This window comes from Phoenix dactylifera, chromosome 5 (assembly GCF_009389715.1).
Source record: "Phoenix dactylifera cultivar Barhee BC4 chromosome 5, palm_55x_up_171113_PBpolish2nd_filt_p, whole genome shotgun sequence".
Classification (NCBI taxonomy): domain Eukaryota; kingdom Viridiplantae; phylum Streptophyta; class Magnoliopsida; order Arecales; family Arecaceae; genus Phoenix; species Phoenix dactylifera.
Window position 1 is genome coordinate 6,038,543 of NC_052396.1, and position 22,583 is coordinate 6,061,125.

The 22,583-nt window shown below is 40.8% G+C and overlaps 1 protein-coding gene and 1 pseudogene across 2 annotated transcripts; both read left to right on the forward strand.

Annotated features, from left to right (window-relative positions):
* Positions 1-3,616: 3,616 nt before the first annotated feature.
* Positions 3,617-10,836, forward strand: LOC103711133 (peroxisomal membrane protein 11D-like). 2 transcript variants are annotated; one of them, XM_008797152.4, is made up of 8 exons: positions 3,617-3,744; positions 8,641-8,847; positions 8,926-9,000; positions 9,085-9,159; positions 9,259-9,339; positions 10,120-10,194; positions 10,280-10,453; positions 10,539-10,836. In XM_008797152.4, the coding sequence occupies exons 2-8, from the start codon at positions 8,656-8,658 to the stop codon at positions 10,572-10,574; spliced, it is 708 nt and encodes a 235-aa protein (XP_008795374.1). In that variant the 5' UTR covers positions 3,617-3,744; positions 8,641-8,655; the 3' UTR covers positions 10,575-10,836. The 2 variants fall into 2 exon arrangements, with proteins under 2 accessions (XP_008795374.1, XP_008795375.1); XM_008797153.4 differs by having other exon boundaries at positions 3,636-3,789.
* Positions 10,837-12,660: 1,824 nt separating this feature from the next.
* On the forward strand, positions 12,661-18,556 carry LOC120110924 (annotated as a pseudogene).
* Positions 18,557-22,583: the final 4,027 nt, after the last annotated feature.

Genomic DNA, 22,583 nt, shown 5'->3' on the forward strand with positions numbered 1-22,583 from the left:
GATTTGCATCTTTTCAGAGATCAACAAAAGTGGCGCCCGCAAAGTTGGTGTCATTATTGGTTAAGGTTGGGTACTATCCGTCTTGTTCTTTCTCGTGGGCTTCCTCATCTATGGGCCAGCTCTCTGCAGGGATGGATACCCTTATGTTTTAATTGTTTAACTGAAATTAAAGAGAGGTGATTTCCATGATGGCTTCAAAAATCAAAAATTGTTTGGTTTCGATTTTGGTGAATTTCTCGTTCCAAACTGAACTTGATATCGAATCTGAAAGGCTCAAACCAAACATATCCACTATCTCTTAGCAGCTTTTATATTTAGCATTAATCCTAACCCTCTATCCTATTCAATCAGGATCGTCTGTAAACCATAGATAAATGACTAAATGGATAAAACCCTAGAGGCTACAGAGGCGGCTTTTTTTCTTCCTTCGGTTCTTCTTCGCGATTATTGTGTTTGTTGGGTTTTTTTGTTTGTTTTTGATGTGTTAGGCTTGTTTTTAACTTGATTTTTTGAGTTTGTTGAATGATTGTATTATTATTTGAGAATTATTGGGTTCCTTGGAATAAAATATATTTTTGAAGTAGACTGAGCCGAGGAACATGGGAGTTGAAAAAAGAGATAAAGCTCACCAAATTTCTCCTACATGTAAACAACTTGAAGGCTCTCTCTTTGGGAAAAGTCTCATGACCAGAGGCCCCAGTTGATGTGTAAAAATAAATATACCCTCCAGAATTTATTTGGCCTAGGTCCACCAATTAGGTGGGGAAGAATTATCGTGCAATGGACAAGTAAGTCGAAATCTGGGGTGTGCGCTTTGCACGCAAGGAGTGGTATAGGCCAGGATAGTTGCCACTTGACCAAGAAGAGGGACAACTATAAAAGAAGGTGGTTGTTGCATGCCACGATATATTTTGTGGGTTGTTCACCGCATCCTGTTTGATAGCCGTCTGTCTCCATGATCGGATAACATGATAGCCAATTAGGGCTGCACCACTCTACAGTGCAAAATACATATCGCAGAGGATCCCGGGTCCCAACTTGTCTTCCCTTTTTTTTTTTTTTTTTGTTAAAAACAACATTTCATATCACTCTAACGTAGGTACATCCTGCCAAATCAGGCAAAAATAAATGGTACAGGGGTCGTCCCCTTTATATGAGTGAGAAATTTGCTAAACTATGCCCTCTTGTTTGGCTCTCAGGGATGCTGCCATGGGTTGGTTGGGGAACTGTATACAATACATGATGGTTGTAGAGAACCCATCTATGCAAGAGTGGATTGAGGAAAAAAATTTGAAAAACAACAGGCTTTTGGTGACTCAATCTCAATGTGAAAATTAAGCATGTATATCATTGTATTTATAATAACGGTACATGAATCTATGTATCATCAATATTAAAAAAATATCACATTCAAAACTTAAATAAAAAATAATAGAAAAATCTTTTCGATACAAGACGAAAGAATTTCTTAAGTTGTCATGATAGTCACGTAATCATAAAAGATTTACATAGTTTCTTGCCAAGTTGATGAAGCTCTGGAGAATCATATTGGTCTCTTGTAATCAGAGAATTTGCCCAATTTCTTGCCAAGTTGATGAACATCTGGAGAATTTCCCAGTTTATGAAGATCTTGAGAATGATTTTGATGATCTCTGTAATGATAGAGGATTTGGTCGACTTCTTACCAAGATGATAAATATTTGGAGTATCGAACTGATTCTTCTTGTTGTTATCAGATTGGAGGATTATCCAAATGCCTACCAGGTCCCTTCCCATGCTATTCTAACCTAATAGAGAACTCTCATGCAGGGAAGAGCAGCTGCTTTTGAACAAATACACCTCTTTAGGACTAATGAATGGTTTCCCGGTCATTCCTACCGTACTCGCCGCACTAGGTGAGAATCTGATGGACCGTTCATCCAACGTTCACCATGCATCCATTAAAGATTATAAAATTGCAATCATTCTTGATAACTAAACCCCAGAACGCAGGCTAACGCAGATGAACGTCTCCATGGTCCCTGAGAGAACGGGCAATATTGGAGGAGTAAGTTCTCGGTTAGTCTTAATGCAGTCCTGGGCCATGGTATCAGGGACAATCAGGAGGGCCTCGGCCCACTTAGCCACAAAACCTTGTGGCCGTGGTAGGATAGCTCCGCGGGCCAGTCAATTTCCAAAGTGAGGTACCTTTGCTTTCCAAATCTAAGCCCAGTTAGCTTTGGTCTCCATGTTTGGGCTTCGTCTGTCCTCGTCCGCGGGCCAAAGCAATCGGCCTTTATAAGCCTAGGCCAGCCCTCGAGGGAAGCAATCCTCCAGTCGAGAGATATTCCACGCTTCCACTTGCAAATATTGTTGGTCGGAGAAGGAAACAAAATATGCAGTTTGGTGGTGATGCAATTAATTTGTCCTCTTGCCTTCTATTCTCGAGTTATGATTTGATGGATAAACACTAGAAGACGACCAGAGCCCGCATTGTAAACAACTTTGTACTCCTACTTAGACTATCCCATGGCCAAAATTTGTAAACAATATTTGCACATATTAGCCATCCTATTCCATTCAGCAAATAGGCAGTTTACAAGTGAAGTTTAGGTGTAAATACCAAGAGAAAATGCTACCATGTTGGTGCGGTGATCCTTTTGCTAGTCGAAAGGCATCAAATAGCCATGAAAATCCTTTTGCACACTCTAAATGAAGATCTATTCTTGGCATGCAGTAGTATATGAATGCGGCCAGTCTTGTGCTAGGATAGGAGCTTCTATGCTAGATTGTTGTACTTGATATCAGAGTTTGTTTTCTGATTTGAATAAGTTTGCAAATGGTATATTGGTATCTTGCTCGATATTTGTCTTGTGAATGGTTTCGATCATAATTTTCTTAGCAAGCAAGCTTATTGGAAGTGCAGCCAGGACATCTAGAATGAGTTCGAACCATACTACCAAACTAGCCAAATGACAGGGAGGAACCACTGATCCCAGACATTAGCGTCAAACAGGGGATAAGGTTTCCAAGGATCCCCTAGATTTTCATTTATCCCTGTTTTTAAACCCTGCCAATTAGGCAAAGGACCAATATAATCCATTAATAGGAAAAATATTTCTAAAATCAAGGACACTGGTGTTCTTTATATAAAAAAAATAATCACACATTTGATCTGTACCTTTGCACTAGATAATGTTCAACGGAAATTTCAAAAAAAAAAAAGTACATTTCATGCTATCCCTGCTTATCCATTGTTATCCTGGTATTAGTTATCCTCATCAGGGATAGCAACGAGTTATCCTCAACCACCGTCTACAAAACTAGGCGAGGGGAGCAGCCGCTCAGCTGTTGCCTGTTACACAGCAATCAGCACCCATCTAATGACGTGTCAGACACACGGAAGGTTAACTGTGACTGTTACCAGTAGCTGCTGTGCGAGACCCCACAGCTAAGCCGCCCCCCTCAAGAAACGGAACAGAGGCACGAATCTTAAGAATAAAAAATGAACCGCCATCCACCCTCTGATCAGTACGCCCTCAATCCACCATCTAAGTATCTAACCCCGTCGTCTCTCTCTTTTCCGAAAACCGAAGAGGCCCCACCCCATCCCCACAACAAAAATATCACCCCACCTCGCGGATCACACCCAAGGAAGAGGTGGCGTAGATAACTCTCTCTTCTCTTCTTATTTTTCATCTGCCCCTTCTAAGGTCTACGTCTCTTCTCATTTCTCATCTCTTTCGCTGTATTCCGTTCTACCAGGTATTGAACCCTATAGAGCTCTTTTCTTCTTCTTCCTTCTAAGAGGTAACGTTTTCTTCACCTCTATTGCCATTAATTTTTTCTTGGAGATTTCTTTTTTCTGGATCCAGAGCGTATAGGTTTTGACTTTCGTGGTACACATTCCGTGGGTGGTTGAAGCGTTCTTAACAAACTGACCATGATTTCTCTTCCTTTTCAATGGAAACTAGTTTTGATTTTATTGTTTGGGGTTTTTTCTTTTCCTTTCCTAATGAATTGGACCATAGTTGTCGTTTTCATCACGGTGCGTATGCTCCGTCAAAAACTAGAAGAATCAAATGTGTAGCTTGAGAAAGATATCATTTTAGTCATTAGAAGCAGCTGTTGATGTGAATTTTGGGTGTATTTCCATATGTGTCCTTGAGATTACTCAGGAGTGCTTCATCTGGTTTGATCTGTCCTTACAGCATTTGCTCCCTGTTCTTAACGCTAGTATGTATCTATTTGAGATATGCGGTTGACTCTGCGCGTTAACCAATGAAAATAAGAAAGAAATTGGGCACAGGTTCTCGACCATCTTGATTAGAAAGTTTGTTTGACAAGAAATAAACATTAATTACTGGAAATTTGTACTCTTTCTGGGGGCTAGGTGAGTGGTGTAATGCTCCAATATGCTTGACCCATCATTTAACTGCCAAAGGAAAAGTGGCAGCTGACAAGGTATGGGGAGATCCAAGAGGAAAGGGGGAGACAGGATATAGGAAATAAGAACAAGTGTGTAAAAGTTATGCATCTGCATTTTTGTTTCTGTGTGTGGATGTGAATTTGTGCTTGTATCCCCTATAACAAAGTTGGATATTTCAGCTCCCAAAGGTGAATGTATTACCCCCAGTTATCTCTGTGCAAATTTGATTCCCTGACTTGCAATTTCTGTATGGCATGTCGGACATCTAATGAGTACCATAATGTGAAAAACTCAAATGTGCAAATCTCTGTCGATTGCATTATCTCATGCTATCTAGGGTTTTAAGGATATTTTATCAATAATTGTGGTGTTGATATTTCAACCAAATGTTATGGAGATGTAATCATGAGAATGTGGAACATTTGCCACTGCCTATTTGATGCCAGAATGTCTTTAATTTATTCTTCTTGCCTCATCTATATCTGGTCAACTATGGTGCTTCACTATAAATCATTTGATGACATAATATTGAATTACTAACTGCCGCTGTACCAGCACATGGTGTGATTCTCTTTGTGATTGGATAATCTTCAGAGAGTGGTTAAAGATTCATTACAACATAATTCTGGTTAAAGTTTCACCTGGTCGTAGTGTTGATTATGCTTCATGGTCTGTGTCATGGTCTGTGCCATCTAACTATTTCTTCTTTAAAACAATCTATTGTAGTTTTTGTGTAGACTTTGACATAAGGCTGATGAGCTCAAGTTGATAATGAGATTTGTATTATTTTTTTCCTGTCAGATGATGGACATATTTAAATTATTGAAAACTCAACATAGATGTCCAAGGGTCTAAAAGCAGCAGCACGTCACATTCTTATGGACAAAAGCAACACCTAATAGTGATTCTGGTTTGCAACAAGTGGATTTACATGGTTTTTTCTTTTCTAATTAGCGCATGTTTCATAACCCTAGTATTGGGATACAACCTTTGTTCATACAACTTAACAAGTCATGCTTGCCCCATGGTTGGAAGAGTTAACATGACTTTCAGAAGTCTTCATTTGACCAAAATTTGTCTGGGATATTTCTTCCGATAGTTGCACATAATAATTTCTCCTTTTGCTGGCACACCTTAATATCATCACTGCTGCAGTTCTTTATCCTATTTATAAATAAGTGATAGCACATTCTACCCAGCTTTATTATCATATTACCACTCTTTAGTTTTCTACTTTCCTCTTTGTCATCTCTTTTCAACAGAACACGAGTATCGCAAGTTTCTTTTTTGCCCTATATATGCTCTTGGCTCTTTGTGATGTGTTGAACCTCCAATTCTATTGTGATAATAGCTGTGGAAATTCACCTAATGAGGAGTTCCATTGTGATAATAGCTGTGGAAATTCACCTAATCAGGAGTAAAGAACTTGTTTTAGCAGAACTATGTAAATCTTGGTTGTTTAGCTTCAATATTGCCCCTGATGCCCTTTTCAACTTACATTATTGATGCATATGCCTTGTCTGGAACAAAGCTATCAATGTCATTGTTCACCACAAGACTGTATTAATGGACAAAAGGAAAATTTAATTATGAGGTAATCCAATTAAATTAAAAAAGAAATATTTTTGATTCTACAGAAGGTGTGACAAGGCTTTTTTACCATTTTTTTAAAAAAAAACATTCTACACTGGTTCCTACCAATCAATTCGTGTCAGATTGGTGCATGGTATTTTCTTGTTTTTGGAACCTGAAAAATAGGATATCCATCTTGTTTTTCTTAGAGTTAATTCAAATCTGTTACAGCGATGATGATAGTTATATCCATGCTTTAATTATAGATTTTCATGGTTATTATTGATTTCTCCCAAAGCTAACTTATGGGTTGTGATGGAACATGTTGTCATGATCCCTAACTTAAATAGTGTTATTTTAGATATGTGGTTGCCATGTTTTTTTGTCATTAAATCATTATCAAGAAATGCTCATAATCATACTAATAAGCTGATGAAAAAAACTCCTCTCAATTTTTTTGAGTTCGTATAGCCTTTAGTTGTAAGGACTACTTTATGATGGCTGCTTCTTGTTATGTCTTTGACTATAAAGTTAATGAAAATAAATAATTGGTCATCTGAATCAAAAATCCAAACTGCAGTACCAAAAATGCCCAACAACAAAAGTCATGTTTTTTTAGCTTAGTAGTTATGCATCAAGAATGTACTAAAAGTGGCTGGTGCAAATAGTGCTCATGTGCTAAAATTTATGATAGGGCGCATAAATTGATAATCCACATTGATGATCATGATTTGTGTCAGATCAACTGTCAGTCTCTTAAGATACTTCTAAACAATAGATTGGAGTAAAAAACCCTAAGCTGTGATGCTAATCAAATCACCAACCCTTCCCATCCCACCTCCTCTACTGGTAGATTTCTTCTGTTCCTATTGCCTGTACCCATTTTCTTTTGTTCCATCTTTTCTTCTATCTTTTCTTCTCTGACCGCATCCTACTTATCACATTTCGTCCATCCTACCCATCAGCCTAAATCTTATAATCATTCCTCCTCCCCTCTACTTCTTCCCACCCGTGATGGGCCAGTGGTCCTCCTCCATCCTTTCCCGCAAGTCAATAACTTAGCCATGAGGCCCACCCCTACGAGGGATCAAGGTCTGGATTGTTGTAACACTTCGCTTATGAGGGTTTGTTTCTCCATTAGAGGTTTGGCTCCAATATCTCTCTGGGCTTTCATTGCCAACAATGCCAACACATCAGCTGCACCCCCCCTCCCCCACGTCATATTAAATATTGTAATTTTCTCCAATAACATCCTTTTTTTTAACAAAAACCTTAATACCGTCATAAAACTATAATCTCGTTCAAGTTTCTTCCATGAATCAAGAACATCTAACATTATAAGCAGGTTGATGGACAAGATCCAAGTCAACTTGATTGACCTGTTGGTGAGGTTTGGGCTCAAGCATGCTGACCCTATACTGTTCACTTGTTGGTATTGTGCCAGACGCAATACTCCCGTGTACCTATATCAAGCGGTGAAAGTAATTATGGAGACATTCTAAGAATGGGCTGTGAAAGTTTTCACATTGGAGAAATACATAGGGCTTGGTATGAATTCATCATGCTTATGAGGTCTGCACTTTTAGCTGATCCAGGGACTGGCATAAATGCTTCAGCACTATAACTGAGATGCATTAAGAAGTTATCATTGCACTTTTTAAACTTGGCAAGAAAAATATATAATATAATGCTGCCATAGACAAAAATACTACTGATACAGTTTAACACAACCTGAATTGTACACTATTTGAAAAAAAAATGGAGTTTGGTCAGGTTAGGTTATGCAAATTGGGGTTGTTTACACATAAGACGGAGTGCCATCTAATTCCATGATAACACGGAAACAATGAGTTGAAGTTAAAATCTTGAAAGGATTATTGCTAAATTTAATTGAAGCAATAATGATGGTATATCGTAGTTTTTCCTAGGGCTCTTTCGTAGAATTATTATTTCTTAAGAGCTGTACAATGCATTCACGTTCTTGATATATTCACCTGTATGCCATTTTTTTTCTAATATTGTGAGGAAGGGGAGTGCATTTCTTGAAAAGTGAATAGAATTGTCCCGGTTTCCAATGTGAGGTATTTCATATCAACGACCCTTAGTGGCCTTATCAGAGTAGTGTTTTTTTTTTTTAAAGATTTCACTTTCGACATTCCGTTCCCATGCTAATGTCGTACCTTTATCACTTTCTGCTGCTTCTGGTATATACATTAAAGCATTTTGTGTTCCAAACAATATCTGATGATTTAGCAAATGCCCTAACCTATTTGATCATTCAGAATTTGGATATCATATGCAGCATTATCTATAGTTCTTGTTGTCACTTATTTTGATCAAACTTATTGTGCTTGAAATGCCAGCAGAATTTTCCAATTAAAAATAAAAGGTCTGCCATCCTCAAAGCATATCTAATTGCAGCAGGGATTGTCAGGAAGCAGAGAGCAGAATCAATGTCACCTTTTTGTGGCATCAACAATGCTTTACACCTGCTATTAGTTCAATTTCTCAGACATTCTTATTGTGATATATTAGCTATTATTTTTGCTTTTTAATTGTTTGCTAATCATTATGCTGATTGGTAATAGTGTTGTTAGTCTTGCTTTATAGCTTTTTTATGTTCTTTTAACATGTAAGGAGTGTCACATGTTGATAAGCAGGGCAAAATAGAGAAAATGAGTACATTAGATGCAACAAGAGCGGAGCTTGCTCTCTTGGTTTTGTATTTGAACAAAGCTGAAGCCAGAGATAAGATTTGTAGGGCTATTCAGTATGGATCAAAATTTGTCAGCAAGGGAGAGCCTGGCACTGCACAAAATGTTGACAAATCAACTAGCTTGGCACGAAAAGTTTTTAGACTTTTTAAGGTCTGTTTTTAAGTTTTGAACAATTAGAAATTTGAATATTTTTGCTCCTTATATGTGACCATCTCCTTGAACTTGCAGTTTGTTAATGATCTGCATACTCTTATAAGCCCCCCTCCCAAGGGGTCCCCTCTTCCACTTATTTTACTTGGAAAGGTACGTGCTCCTCCTAAACTTTATCAGGTCCTTATCTGACACTAGTGCCATTGTTTTGCCCATTTTGACGTTTGGTTTATGCAGTCCAAAAATGCATTGCTATCGACTTTCTTATTTCTAGATCAAGTTGTATGGGCTGGTAGAACAGGGATTTACAAGGTTGGTTTATGAGTTCTTTCTGAATTTTCTTATAACCTTACTAATCTTTCCTCTTTTGAGGATGTGATTTGCTTATAATTGTTGGAATTGCTTCTGTAGAACAAGGAACGCACTGAGCTAATTAGCAAGATATCCCTTTTCTGTTGGATGGGTTCCTCAGCTTGCACTACTTTAATTGAGGTTTGTGTTTTTGTTGTTGCTACCTTCTCCTTATAAGCTGCATGCTCTTGCTTGTTGACTGGGGCTGAAGATGGACCTAGCTGAACTGAGCTTTAGCCTGCTCAGGCCCCATTATTGAAGAAAAAGGGGGTATTCAATCTGAAGCAGTGCTTGGTTGAAAATCTTCAAGCTTGTTTCTTTTTCTACTAAAAGCCTATTTGGATATTCCTACAGGATTGGGCCGAAAATTCTGTAGGATTCGTGGATTCGGCCGTCCATTTAGGCATGGCCATGTATCAACCAAATACCATGCAGCCTAAATTCTGTGGCAAGAAAAAACTAACCGCCCAATCATAGGTCTATTTTCTCTTCCTGCAGCCCAAAGGTTAGTATCTAGGCTAGGTTTGGACAAACTCTTGGAAAATGCAAAATGGATGGGCCAACAGGGCCGATTCCTACGGGATTTCCAGTCCAATCCTATTGGAATATTCAAACAGGCCCTAAATGAGTTTGGACAAGCCTATTCTTTAGCTAAGATTGAAGTTCTGCATATTTTTGATAGCCCAGAAAGATATGCTTGTTAATGAAATGAGCCCTAGAATGGGGCTTGAGCTTAGCTTGTTTCCTAAAACCAAATGAGGTGGAATGAGCCTGTCACAAGCCAAACCAATCTGTTCATAAATAACCTGCTTGATTTGTGGCCATGTTAGATGCATATTATTGCCAGGTGCACCAGGAGGTGTAATGATCATCTTTCGCCATCTGTTGCTCAATTATAATGTAAATCCATATTGCTTCCAGCTAGCGGAGCTTGCAAGGATATCAGCATCGCTGAAGAAGTTAGAGAAGGAGCTGAAGCGAGCTGATAAATATGAAGTAGGCTACTATCTCACTCATTTTGTTGCATGTTTGTGCTGCATGTTTTCGTTCTACTTGATGGATGTCTTCATTGTGGCTGCAGGATGAGCAGTATCGCAACAAGCTCAAACAGTCAAATGACAGGTTGCTGTCTCTGGTGAAGTCATCCATGGATATAGTGGTTGCTATCGGACTGCTTCAACTGGCGCCAAAGAAGGTCACTCCTCGAGTAACAGGGGCTTGTGGATTTATAACCTCTCTCATTTCCTGTTATCAGGTAACTCTTCAAACTTAAGATGGTAAGATTTAAGGCTTCGGTCTGTTCGATTCTGATTCACCGTTTGCCAAATGTGGTGGTGCAGTTGCTTCCTGCCACTTCAAAGTCAAAGACACCATGAAAATGGTTCTCCCTCTTTAGACCATCAGTGATGTCAATAATCCTTCGATATCATAAGGTTTGTGGATGATGAGGCAAACTCAGTTCTTCACCTGTCTCTGGAACAATATATGATGTGCTAAATTGTTGATGTTTGGATGGTTAAAATTGCACTCTACTTTATCTAGCATTGCTAAAGGAATATGTGAGCGATGCATATAGACATGGCCAGCATCAATCTTAAGATCGCATACATTCAATTATAGCGTAAGTTTCCATTTTTCTTTTTGGGACTATGTTCACGTCACTCTCTCTGCAGATAGACGGATGAGATATTCGTGGAAGCTGAACTCTGCTATGACCTATAAGTATTTGAGATGTCTATGACCCAATGAAAAGGCCCAAGCAGCCCCATTGTGGTTTTCTAGCTTACTTTTGCCGGGCCTGGGCTAATTAAAATGTATGATTGTATTCATCTATAATCGTATCAAGCAAATGTCCAAGCCAGCGTGACCCGTTCATGGCGGGGTGTGCTCAGCTGAGTTTGGTCCATGCCTTGGGAAATTTAGTCTACCAGTAAGGCCACGGTCACTTCAAGTTCATATTTGATGCAACCTCGTCTCGGTTATCTTTCTAATGTTGTATAGGTATGTTCTGATCCCTAACGTGTATCGTTTTGATGAAGGTGAGCCCATAATAAGGGCCAATGCTTCTCAACTAAGATGGTAGTCTGCGACTCAAATGCACATCTCATCAACTAGTTCGCCTTGGTTGCCATTTGATCTGCCAGATAAGATGCCTGCCTCTCTAATACATTATGGGAAAATGCAAAGTTAACAAATTATATTATAAAATGTTTAATGATCTTCCATGTACTGTTTCAAGTACTATGGACTGTGCCATTCTCCGTTAACCTTGATGATGCTCGTCAGTCTGATTCCAGCACAGCTTGCAAACTAGCCTGTCACTCTAGGGTCCAAGATAATGAAAGCCCATCAACTGCAAATATTACAATATCATCATCATGCAAATACCGGTGCACAGTTCTAATGATTATTTTATCATGCTTTTTTTTAGTTCAATTAAATTTTTTTATTGTTTTTGGGCAATATAGGATAGCATCAGATCACTAAGATTTTGAACTCTAGATCTCTTGTACAAAGTACGAAAAGTTTCTTAATTGAGAGGTGCTAACCGGCTGAGCTAACAACTAATGGCTGTGTGGTCTTATACTTTTATCATCAAAATACAGCTTTAAGGTCTTCAATAAGTTAGCCCGTTATTCCACATTCCACATAGGCTGGGCTAGAAGCACGTTAAAAGCGGGGGACTGGTTCGATCATGGCCTCTTAGGGGGCATTCTCTCTTTGTACTTAAGGATTAAGAAATTCTAATTCGACTGGAACATTGAGATATACTTAGAGTTAGAAAACACTTTAGATGAACGAACTCATTGTAAAATATGTTTATGATTTTAATCATTGATAGAATATCCAAACTGAAGATTCAAAATGTTGAATATGATCTACAATCCAAAAAATTGTCGAGGTCAAAATTCATACATTTCAATGATTTTTAATCTATGCATCAAATTGGTACAAAAAAAAACAGTGGTATAGAAAACTATATCGCAGGGCACATAAATTAAAAACCTCCTTTGTACTTATGACCTATACATTCCAAAATATGGATAGTTTTTATTTACTAGATTTTAATTATTAGATTATAGCAATTATAGCCTCTTTTTTTTATGAAAATATTATAATAAACATAGTCATGCTATTAAAATTGCTATTCATAAATTAAAATTGCTCAATTTGGCATTTGATAATTAAGTTTGAACCATAAAAATATATGAATTTTTATTTTTATTTTTTTCAGTGTAGATTATATTTATGATTTGCATCTTGAATTTAAATATTCCTTCATTATTGATTTTCAATTATTAACTTTTTTTTTTCTTTTTTTAACAATTTTTTCAAGGAATTAACATCTCATTTATATAGTTATATGTCATTTGATAGGAATAAATTAGAGCCGGCCATTGCATCAAATCGACTACTAAGATTCTCTGTTTTGAATCAGTGGGAAACGGTACAAGTGCCCCGATGGTAATAAAATCTACAGATGTGCGTACAGGGGATAGTATAGTTTGTGAGGAGATATCGATATCGGCAAAAGCAGGAAAGAGAGCGACATTGGCAATTACATACCCGTCCGCCGCCAATGATGCACGTCCATGGCGACCGATCGGCAGGAACCCTCGCCGTTTACGCAAACGCAAGACCGTCATGGTAGTTCGAGCCCTCTACTGACCACCGTACGTCTATTATAACGGAGTCCCACCACGAGAGGCAGGCAAAGGACAGGGCAGGGCATTAAGACTTCCGTGTCCCGCAGGCTCGGGCGCTCACTCGACTGCCAAACACTCTGCCCCACGTCTCTCATTCCATCCCCACTCCTCCCTTTTCTTGACGTCGAAGAAGGGTCGGCTTACCACGGAGGTGGTAGCACGGTTAAAATGAAGCTAAAATTTTATTAGAGTCATCCAGATTTGAAATATGCGGGCATTGATTAAATGAGAAGGTCAGATGTCTCCTGCTTGATTTGCTTGGTGAAATCGTTAACTGGTCTGTTGGTATTTAAATGGTGCTCGTGTGATATACTCATACGTAAAAGGGGCTGCCACGTTGGTGGAGCTCCCCCGCGGATGAAAAGAATATGAGTAAAATTTGTCTGTCCGTATCGAATATTCTCCAGCAGAAAGGAGGTCCAGTAAAAGTTGCTATGCGGACAAAAAAAGAAGAAGAAAAAAAAAAAAAAAGGGTCGGCTTCCTTGTACGACTCAAAGTGCGTGACAATCCCCCATTGGCTTTGGGGCACGTCCATGGTTTGTCGGGTTTGAGCCCAGCTTGGGCTGTCTCTGTCGCGCCAGATCCGAACAATGGCCCTTCCCATGTCTTCACCTGCCCGCGAAGCAACGTCCACCTCCCTCCCCCTCTGTCTCTCTCCATCTATCCTTCTAGCGGTCAAGGTGGATTGGCTAGCATCGCATCACTACCTTCCTCTCTGGTGCAAGTCAATATTTGTATCTTATTATTTTCTTAAAAGTTTTTCTCTCACAGATTTTTATAATAAAAAAGTTATATAAATGATGTGTAACTTCTTTCTATTACCCATTTCCAACCAGACTTGATATAATGTGCATAGGAAGAAATAGATATTTACAAATTAGTTCTACAGCTTCTGTATGAGCCTGGCGTACATTACTGATTTATTTTCTGATTGCTTAAATTTTTGGGATTAAATGACTGCTTAATATAGTATAAGAGCTAAGGTAATTTGAGGTGGTGAATTTATGTCATCTCCAAACTAATTATCTGCATAATTACTTCAATTGTCATTTCCCACTTGTCTTGTGCCTTGACTTGTTTATCCTTCGCATGCATATATAAATCAGGAGTGAAAGGTGCCACCCTCGGTACGCAATGGTGAGAGAGATAGAGAGAGACAGCATTGAAGAGACTGATATTTCTTAAAAAAGAAAACCAGCATTCAAGAGCTAAATCATACAGCTTACCTATTCCTAACCCTATCAAACTACTCCTAAGTTTGATACTTCTAAAAAGAAAACCAGCAATCAAGAGCTAACTCGTACGAGTTACCTATTCATATCAGTAATTTGGTTGACCGACTTCCCTTTTTTTATTTTTTGGTACAAAGCCGACTTCCTTTGCCGACTCGGCGTAACTTCAAAGCGCGTGACGAGATTATGACATCCGATCCCAATTACCTCGAAGGCGTCCGGAGATGCAAACTTCACATAAATGGGGTTGGACTACTTCTATAAACATGGCCGATGACAAGCTTGTGTGAACATGTGAAACACGTGCTATGACTCTTTTTGCTCTGCTGCTTGTCTGGCAACCCAATCTCTTTTGAAACCATGTCGGCCTTTCACTGTTGGGTGCCACAGCCTCAAATATTCGCACGACCGTTAAGCACTTTTGGATCACCCAAGTATTGAAAGCGACGAGTAAAAAAGAAAGAATCAAGATCGGAGGAAGGTTCCAATTTGAATAGAGCAGTATCAGCCCACCGTAACGTGCTGATTTTGCCCTCCATAGACCATCACTTTAATCTATCAGTCCAATCGCAAAGCAACATACACGTGCTTGCACGCACTATTTGTATCGCTCTGTCTCCTCGAAAAATTATTTCCTATACTACCTACATCGGTCGTGCATGCAATCAATCATGGCCACTGGTTGCTATGATTTTTATTCATCAAGCATGCTTCTCGAAATGCTATCATAGGAACTAGATTAGTTGCATGATTTCTCTGTCTTCTCCCCCTCTTTTTTTTTTTTTTCTCTCAATTTCTGCTCGTGCTACTTACGGTTGGACTGGTCAATCGTTGAGCTGGCGGACCCGGTCCAACTGATAATTTCTTCCTATCCCGACCTCCACGCAAAACCATGGGCCCCAACTTTTTCCTTAATGCGAAGATTGTGCACTGAAAGAGCAGTGACTAGCTAAATGGGAATGTTCGAACAAATCCAAGTCGAGAGCATTTCCGGGCACGATCCTTGTCTCATATGATTGAAGGGTGTTTCTGGTTCTTATATTTCTTATCATTTAACGCGGAGAAGAAAAATACTGTGCCACGCTTTACAGAACTTCAAGTGCAAGGACAGGGACACTTGGGTGGGTCGTTGCTGGTCTTATAGATGACTCGAAGTAATCCAAGGAAGGTCGCAGGGCAACGAGTGGATGGCCACGGGTTGTAAACAAAATTGCAGCCAGAGAGAAAAGACCACAACTTGGCAAGTGGAATGTGGTGGTCTGTCTCAGGGAATTTGGTCCAGAGAACAGCTCCAAGTGACAGGGAAAAGCCCGAGTGCTGTGGAAGACCGGAAAAAATCTAACGACTGGGTTGCCAGGGCGAATGGGTTGTGTTCTTCTGTCGCACCGATGTATTGACTCAGGTCGTCGAGTAGAGAAAAGGTGCTTCATTTTGAATCAATCTATGTTCTCTCCTTGGAAAAAAACAAATGTTGCGTATCTACTAAATATTTCGAACAGGGGTAAGCAAGAGAGAAAAGAAGACGTTGGGAGATAAATCCAGCATTTATCACATATTAGGATGCTGCTAATTAATTTTGTGAAGTGTGGATATAATCTTATCAACTAATGTTTTGGTGAGGTTAAATTTTTAGTTAAGATCTCGATATATATTGACGTGGAAACAAATATTGTTGCTAGATTTTGGTATCGTAGATATTTCTGGTGATGTTTTTATATTAAAATTTATTAAATAATAATTATAGCATATTGTGTTTTACTATGGATTTTATTGTTGTTTCAAAAGTTTAATAAGAAGTTGCTGAAAATATTTCTTCTTTTCTCCTTGGTGCCTCTGGGAGCAAACTTGTGTCTATTTTTTTTTCAGGAGCCTGATATGTACAGAAGGGTGCGCAATTATCAGAGTTGTATTAAGTGAATAGACCTAGCATGCTGCAATGACTAACTTGTTATTTCGTATAAACATAGAAAGGTGGTGCTCCCACAGCTATTCTCAAAATAAAAATCTTTATTTAAAATAACAAAAGAAAATGTTCTTTTCATGAGCATCTGAATGCATTCAACTAGTATCAGACATAGTTACGGTACTCCTGGTTTATTTAGAACAAACAACGGTTAATATAGAGCATTTTTTCAAGGGATAATTTAGAGCACTTAAAAAGCATCCATGCATGTACAATTCAAAGCATCATATAAGAGCTACAATTTCTTGAGCATTCTCTCTCTCTCTCTCACACACACACACACACACGTACACATGTATAAATATATATGTTTGTATGTATGTATGTATGTTTATTCACTTCCAATTTCAACTTTCATGTCCATTTTTTTTCTACCATAGGGAGGTCTGATGTTCATACCTTCTTTAAAGAGCTTGGGACATCCCCCGCGACCCTCTGACCAGTTTGGAGGAACACAAAGGAGGTTTGAGAAACGCTTCCCCCCTCCCCTTGTCCCCATGTACTGACTAGATGTTTGCCTTGTACTTTTGACATTCCTTTTGTTTTCTAGTAACATAAATCAAATTTATTTTGCATAACATAGGCCCAGATTTTCCTTGTTATTCAAACAAATCCACATATTCTTGAATACATATAGACTTCAATTACCTACGTCATGATACCAAGAAGATCTAGTGATACTGATAGTCTTTGTTATCTGCAATGTACATGATAGAAATATCAAGCAGTATTGAAGAAAATAACAGTGGATATATATACTGCATTCCCACGTGCCTTTATTTTTCCTTGAAGAGAGTGAGACTTTAGATCTCATTAAAGAGGTGTATGGTTCGGTAAACTTTGTACGTTACTAAAATTCAACTAGTTAATTCACATGAAAGACCTCAAAGTCCACAACATGCTAGAGTGAAGCGCTATCACATTAGACATATAGTAGATGTTTATCCTTCTACATAAAAACTACATGCGTGCTCTCCCTCCCTCCCTCCGTATGGAAACATGAGCAAGGCCACATACACATACGCGCGCGCGCCCACATATATATATATATATATATATAGACACACACACATGTTGATATACCTCAGAAATGAACATGGCGGACGTGGCAAGCCGATCAATGAGGATTCGCCACTTAGTCACAAGCTAACCACTCAAAGCCTACCATGTGGCTGACACAAAAAACATGCTGAGAATATTTTCCATTTCAAACTCTTGCTCACTACAGAAAAAGTCGGTTTTGCCGACGCTTGTAAAAAGCGTCGAAAAAAGACGATGCTAATAAGCGTCGGTGTAGTCTCCGGCCTAAGACGACGCTAAAAGCGTCGTCGGAAGCCAACGCACCAGGTTAAATCCCAACCCTCTTCTGACCACCCCCGTCGGAAGCTTCCCTCACACACCAGTCTCTCTCTCTCTACCCTCGTGCCTCATCTCTCTCATCCCTCCTCCCTCCTCTCTTCGGGTTTCCGTTTTCCCGGCCACCGCCCTCCTCTCTCTATTTAACCAGTAGTATTACCCACATCTCTCTCGCCCATTCCTCGTCTTCTCTGGGAGGGAGGCGGAGGACCCGGCCACCAAGGCCGAGAAGAAGGCCATGGCGGCCATGGCGCTGTGGCAGTTGGCCAAGAACAACCCTTCCATCTGCAAGAGCATCACCGAGTCCCGCGCCCTCCTCTGCTTCGCCGTCCTCCTCGAGAAGGGCTCCGGCGACGTGCGCTACTACTCTGCCATGTCCATCATGGAGATCGCCCGCGTCGCCGAGCACAACCCCGACCTCCGCCACTCCGCCTTCAAGCCCACCTCGCTTGCCGCTAAGGCGGTCGTCGACCAGCTCCTCCGGATCGCCGACAAGGGCGTCTTCGACGATCTTCTGATTCCCAGCATCACCGCTCTCGGCTGCCTGTCGAAGACCTTCCGGGCGACGGAGACGCGGATCTTCGGGCCTCTAGTGTAGCTGCTGGACGAGAGGGAAGCCATCGTGTCAAGGGAGGCGGTGATTGCCCTGACCAAGTTCGTGTGCAAGGAGAATTTCCTTCGCGTCGAGCATTCCAAGGCCATCATCGAAGCCGGAGGGGCCAAGCACCTCGTCCAGCTGGTGTATTTTGGGGAGCAGCTCCAGACCGAGGCGTTGATTCTCTTGTGTTACATCTCCCTCAACGTGCCGCAGAGTGAGGATCTCGCACAGGCAGGGGTCCCTGTGGTCCTCGCCTGGGCTTCGAAGCAGGGGCACTTGGTGCAGGACTCCAGGGTGGACTCCTCCTTGCCGGAGGCCGGAGGTCGGATGGAGCTCTTATCAGTCAAGAGGATCTCGATGATCGACGACATTGAGATCATCCTCCTCCTTCCAGGTTCATCTTTGCTTTATGGTTCTTTTATGGTTCATCTTTGCCCTGGTTCCTTTAGATCTTTGATAGATTCAATTTGTATTGGCTCCTCTTTCATGGAATCTTTGTAAAATTTCTTCTTCCATGCCATGAACCATCAGCTCTCCTTCCAGGCCGGCGAGCGCCATGCCCTGGTTCCCCTCTTTCTTTTTTTATTTTTTTTTTAAAAATAGGTGGCTAACGCCGACGCTTATATAAGCATCGGCGTTGAGTCTTTTAGCGACGCTTTTATTAGCGTCGGGAAAGTCCTGTTTTTGCCGACGCTTTCTGTTAGCGTCGGCAAAAACCGGACCCACGCCCGCCTGCCCGACGTCTGACCCACGCTTTGGGGTGCGTGGGCTGGAAATTCGCCGATGCTTAAAAGCGTCGGTAGAGACCAAAAAAACCGTCGGGAGATATCCTTTCTTTTGTAGTGGCTCCATATAGCAACATCTCAGCCATGATCGCAAACTATCTCCAAACAAATACAATACACGAGCAATCTACATGACCAAAAAGCACAGGCATGATTCATGGGCAAGATACGCAAGCAATTGCTATAATGGCTAGCGCACAAGTCTGAATTCCTCGTGCGACGGGCTCTATCCCTCGCCTATATATTACAATCCCAGGGACCCTCCAGGTAAGTTCTCTTTGGAATCTTCTACGTTGTCACTCTGCTTCTCTCGATCCTTCTTCTGTTCCTTGAGAGTTATGTTTAACTTAGGCATTGGAGGGTTTCCTACTAGACACACTTTGATGGATAGACTTTCATGTCTTTGTTGTTCCGAGTCGGATTCAACATCAAAGTAGCAGTCCAAGTGAGACCTCCACTATCCACACACCAACTCGCGCGGTGACATGCAGCACTGGAGTCATCGCGCGTTTGAGTGTAGCAGCTATTGGACCATCACCACGAAAGTTCACAACAACCTCTAGCCGATCTTTCTAACCTGGACGGTAGACGAACTGAGTACTCCAATGACCTAGTCAACTCGATGTTTAATGAGGGGGGGGGGGGGGGGGGGGGGGGTTGGTCGGTCGGTCGGCCGACACGGATATATAAGACCTAAGCGCCCATCATCCATCTCTCAATCTTTCATCTCCATCACTCCTATGGTCCTAACTAAGATTTGAGTTAATTTTCTACCATTATAGATATAGCTCCAATATCATTAATTTTTCCCTTTTATTAAAAATTTTTGTTTTTGCCCAGTATAGCAGGTTTTGACCAAAACAGCATCACAATAAAACTACTTGCTACAGTCAAGAAGATTCTTTTAAAGCCCTCCCGCTTCCATATTAGCACATGGTTCATTTTATGAAACGGAAGGCTGTTTAGGGAAGCATCACCACTGATTCCAATATATACAATTGTGATTCAATGATCAATCGCCTCAATTATTTTCCTTCAGTAGCAAACTCGTCCCATTCCTTGCAACTTTGTTCCCACACCTTTCCCAGATTGCCTTTAACTGATTTCAATTTAAATTGAATTGGACTCTAGATTAATGATGTAAGGAGCATAAAGAAATTCACCAAACTAGCAAATAGATATTATCTATGTTTTTATTGTTTTTTATTTTATTTCCTATTTTTTGCTCTTGTGGGTTCTATTTAAAAGAAAGATCTTAAAACATGTTTTTATATGTCCACGAAACAAAAATGTTTCGGAAATATGTACTTGAAGTAAAAACATTTATTGTTAATCTAAAAGACATGTTGCAAAAATATATGTATATTTTGCATTTTTTAAATTATAAATGAGTGAAATTTTATTTTTTAACACATTTTATTAATCTAAAATACATCTTGAAAAATATTTTATATATATTTAACGTCATATGAATATACTACTTCATTTTTTCACAATTCATTTTTTTCCTCTAGAGTAAATTCCCACTCTATCCCTGCAGAGTACACGGTGATAATTCACCATCAATCAGATATGGACATGATTATTAAGTAATTTTCAGTCTCGCGACTTGCCCCGGTCGACCAAGGACCGCTATCATGGCATGGCCTCTTAGGTAGCCCATTTCCAACGTGACGTTCTCATGCTTCATCCAGTCCTTTTAGTTAAATAATACAATACAACTGGCTCAAGTGGGCCCTAAGAAGTAAAGGAAGCGTCAAATTCTATCCAGCTAATTAACCACTGTCAAGTAGCAGGACCATACCACTCTAGCATGGATGCAACCAGCAGAATCAAAGGAGAGAAGATGACAAAGCAGTGGAGGAGTAACCCCTGACAAGACCAAAAGATTTCTTCTGAATGCTAGGAAGAAACAGAGACGACTCAGTCAGCGGCCCTGTTTGCCTCTCGATATACATGCACGGCCTGAAATATGCTGCAATCTTCTACCATCCAAAAAATTCCATAGAGCAGAGGGCGCTCATCCCCCTCCGCCCTCCATCTCGTATCTACTCGATCACCATGGCTGAGTCCTCTTCGAGGAGGATATGCTCAGCCTCCAACATTCGCTTCACATAGGTGATGCCCTCCCATGCTGCCCTGAGCTCCGTCCCTATAGATGTCAGTCCAACGATGCTTTGCCCCCCAACAACAATCAATCTAGCATTATGACTCCCCATCACAAAGCCCACACATTTTATCTCTATCTCTAAAAGCATTACCGTCGAAATTCAACTTAAAATGGCCGGGGAGTAGAAGCTTCCAAGAAACAAGAATGATCCTGGAGGCTATAACAGCAGAGTGGGAGTTCCAGATGTTCTTGGCCATTCTAGATGAGGTCTCCAAGATAGCCCTAGTGAGCTCAGCAATCTGGATAAAGGCTCTCTCTACTACAATTCTCAAGGGAGCCTAATAGTCTTCAAAGACTTGGGTGTTCTCGTCTAACCATATATGATACGTCAAATAGGCACAAATGATGCCCCACTCTACCATCCTCAGGATCTGCATAGCTTTTCTCATCTGGCATAGTAGATCATTAGCAAAGCTGATGGAATAAGGTAGGGGAACGAGGCCCTCCTCCATATCTGCACTGCCCGCGGGCACCCAAGCAAAACATAGCTAGTGGACTCCTCTATGTCAGGACACCATCTACAGACGATGTAATTCTAACACCTCTCCCAGCCAACACATTTCTGGGCGGCAAACAACCCCAAGCCACTTTTCATTGAACAAGGCCACTTAGAGGTGAACATACATCCTCCAAATCTATCCACCGTCCATCTGCTGGGCAGCTCTCCCTCCCATCACCACCTGTAGGTCAGTGGCCCATACCTTGGCCCTACCGGTAGCTGCCCAAACTAGTCTATCCGATATTTACATCGAGGCAAGGGCCTACGCTTTCAAGGATGCTACTCTCATTATTATTTTCCAAAAATAAGAAAAGATGGAAGAAATGGAAGCAAAGATTCCGGGCTCTTCCCCCTTGCACTGGTGACCTTGTTTTTTTAGCGAGTAAATTGCCCAAACAGCCAGAGCTCCTATAATCCGCGACACGACGAGCACGTTCCTGCTTAACCTTATCCGGTGCCCGACGCGTCCATGCCGTTCTGGTGGCAAGCTTCACCTTTTCCCACTTCTCTGAGTTTACCGCATGTTTCATGCGTAACTACAGGGGACCGAAATCCATGCCGAGAGAGAGAGAGAATCTGGCGGACTAGCTGTGGCCCCCGATGCCAAAAAGGGTTCAAAACAAGCCTCAGGATTTTGTCAAGGCATGGGGCGGGACAGAAAGCTGCATGGAGAGAGACTAAACCTAGTCCAATAGGACTCAAAATGATCTATAAACACAAAGTACCTCAGGTTTTAGAATCCTTGATATACCATCCAGATAGAAACAAAACAAAAGGTGTACATGCCCCACTCCAATAGAAAGATTTTTTTTTTTTTTGGTTCTTTGTGAAGGAAGACTCCAATAGAAAGTTTCCAAAACCAAGTGCTCCAAAAAAAAAAAAGATGAGACGAGGCCCGCCCATTGTACACGGTTGGGCATTCAACCAGGGCCGTCGCACACGCACAATCACAAAGGGACAACAGGGCTCAAGCGAGGACGGGAATATAAGACATCATCTCGTGCGGAGCACGGATTAAGTCGGCACGTCAAGCGTAAGCCCCCACCTCAGACACCAATTGCCATCGACCGCCCG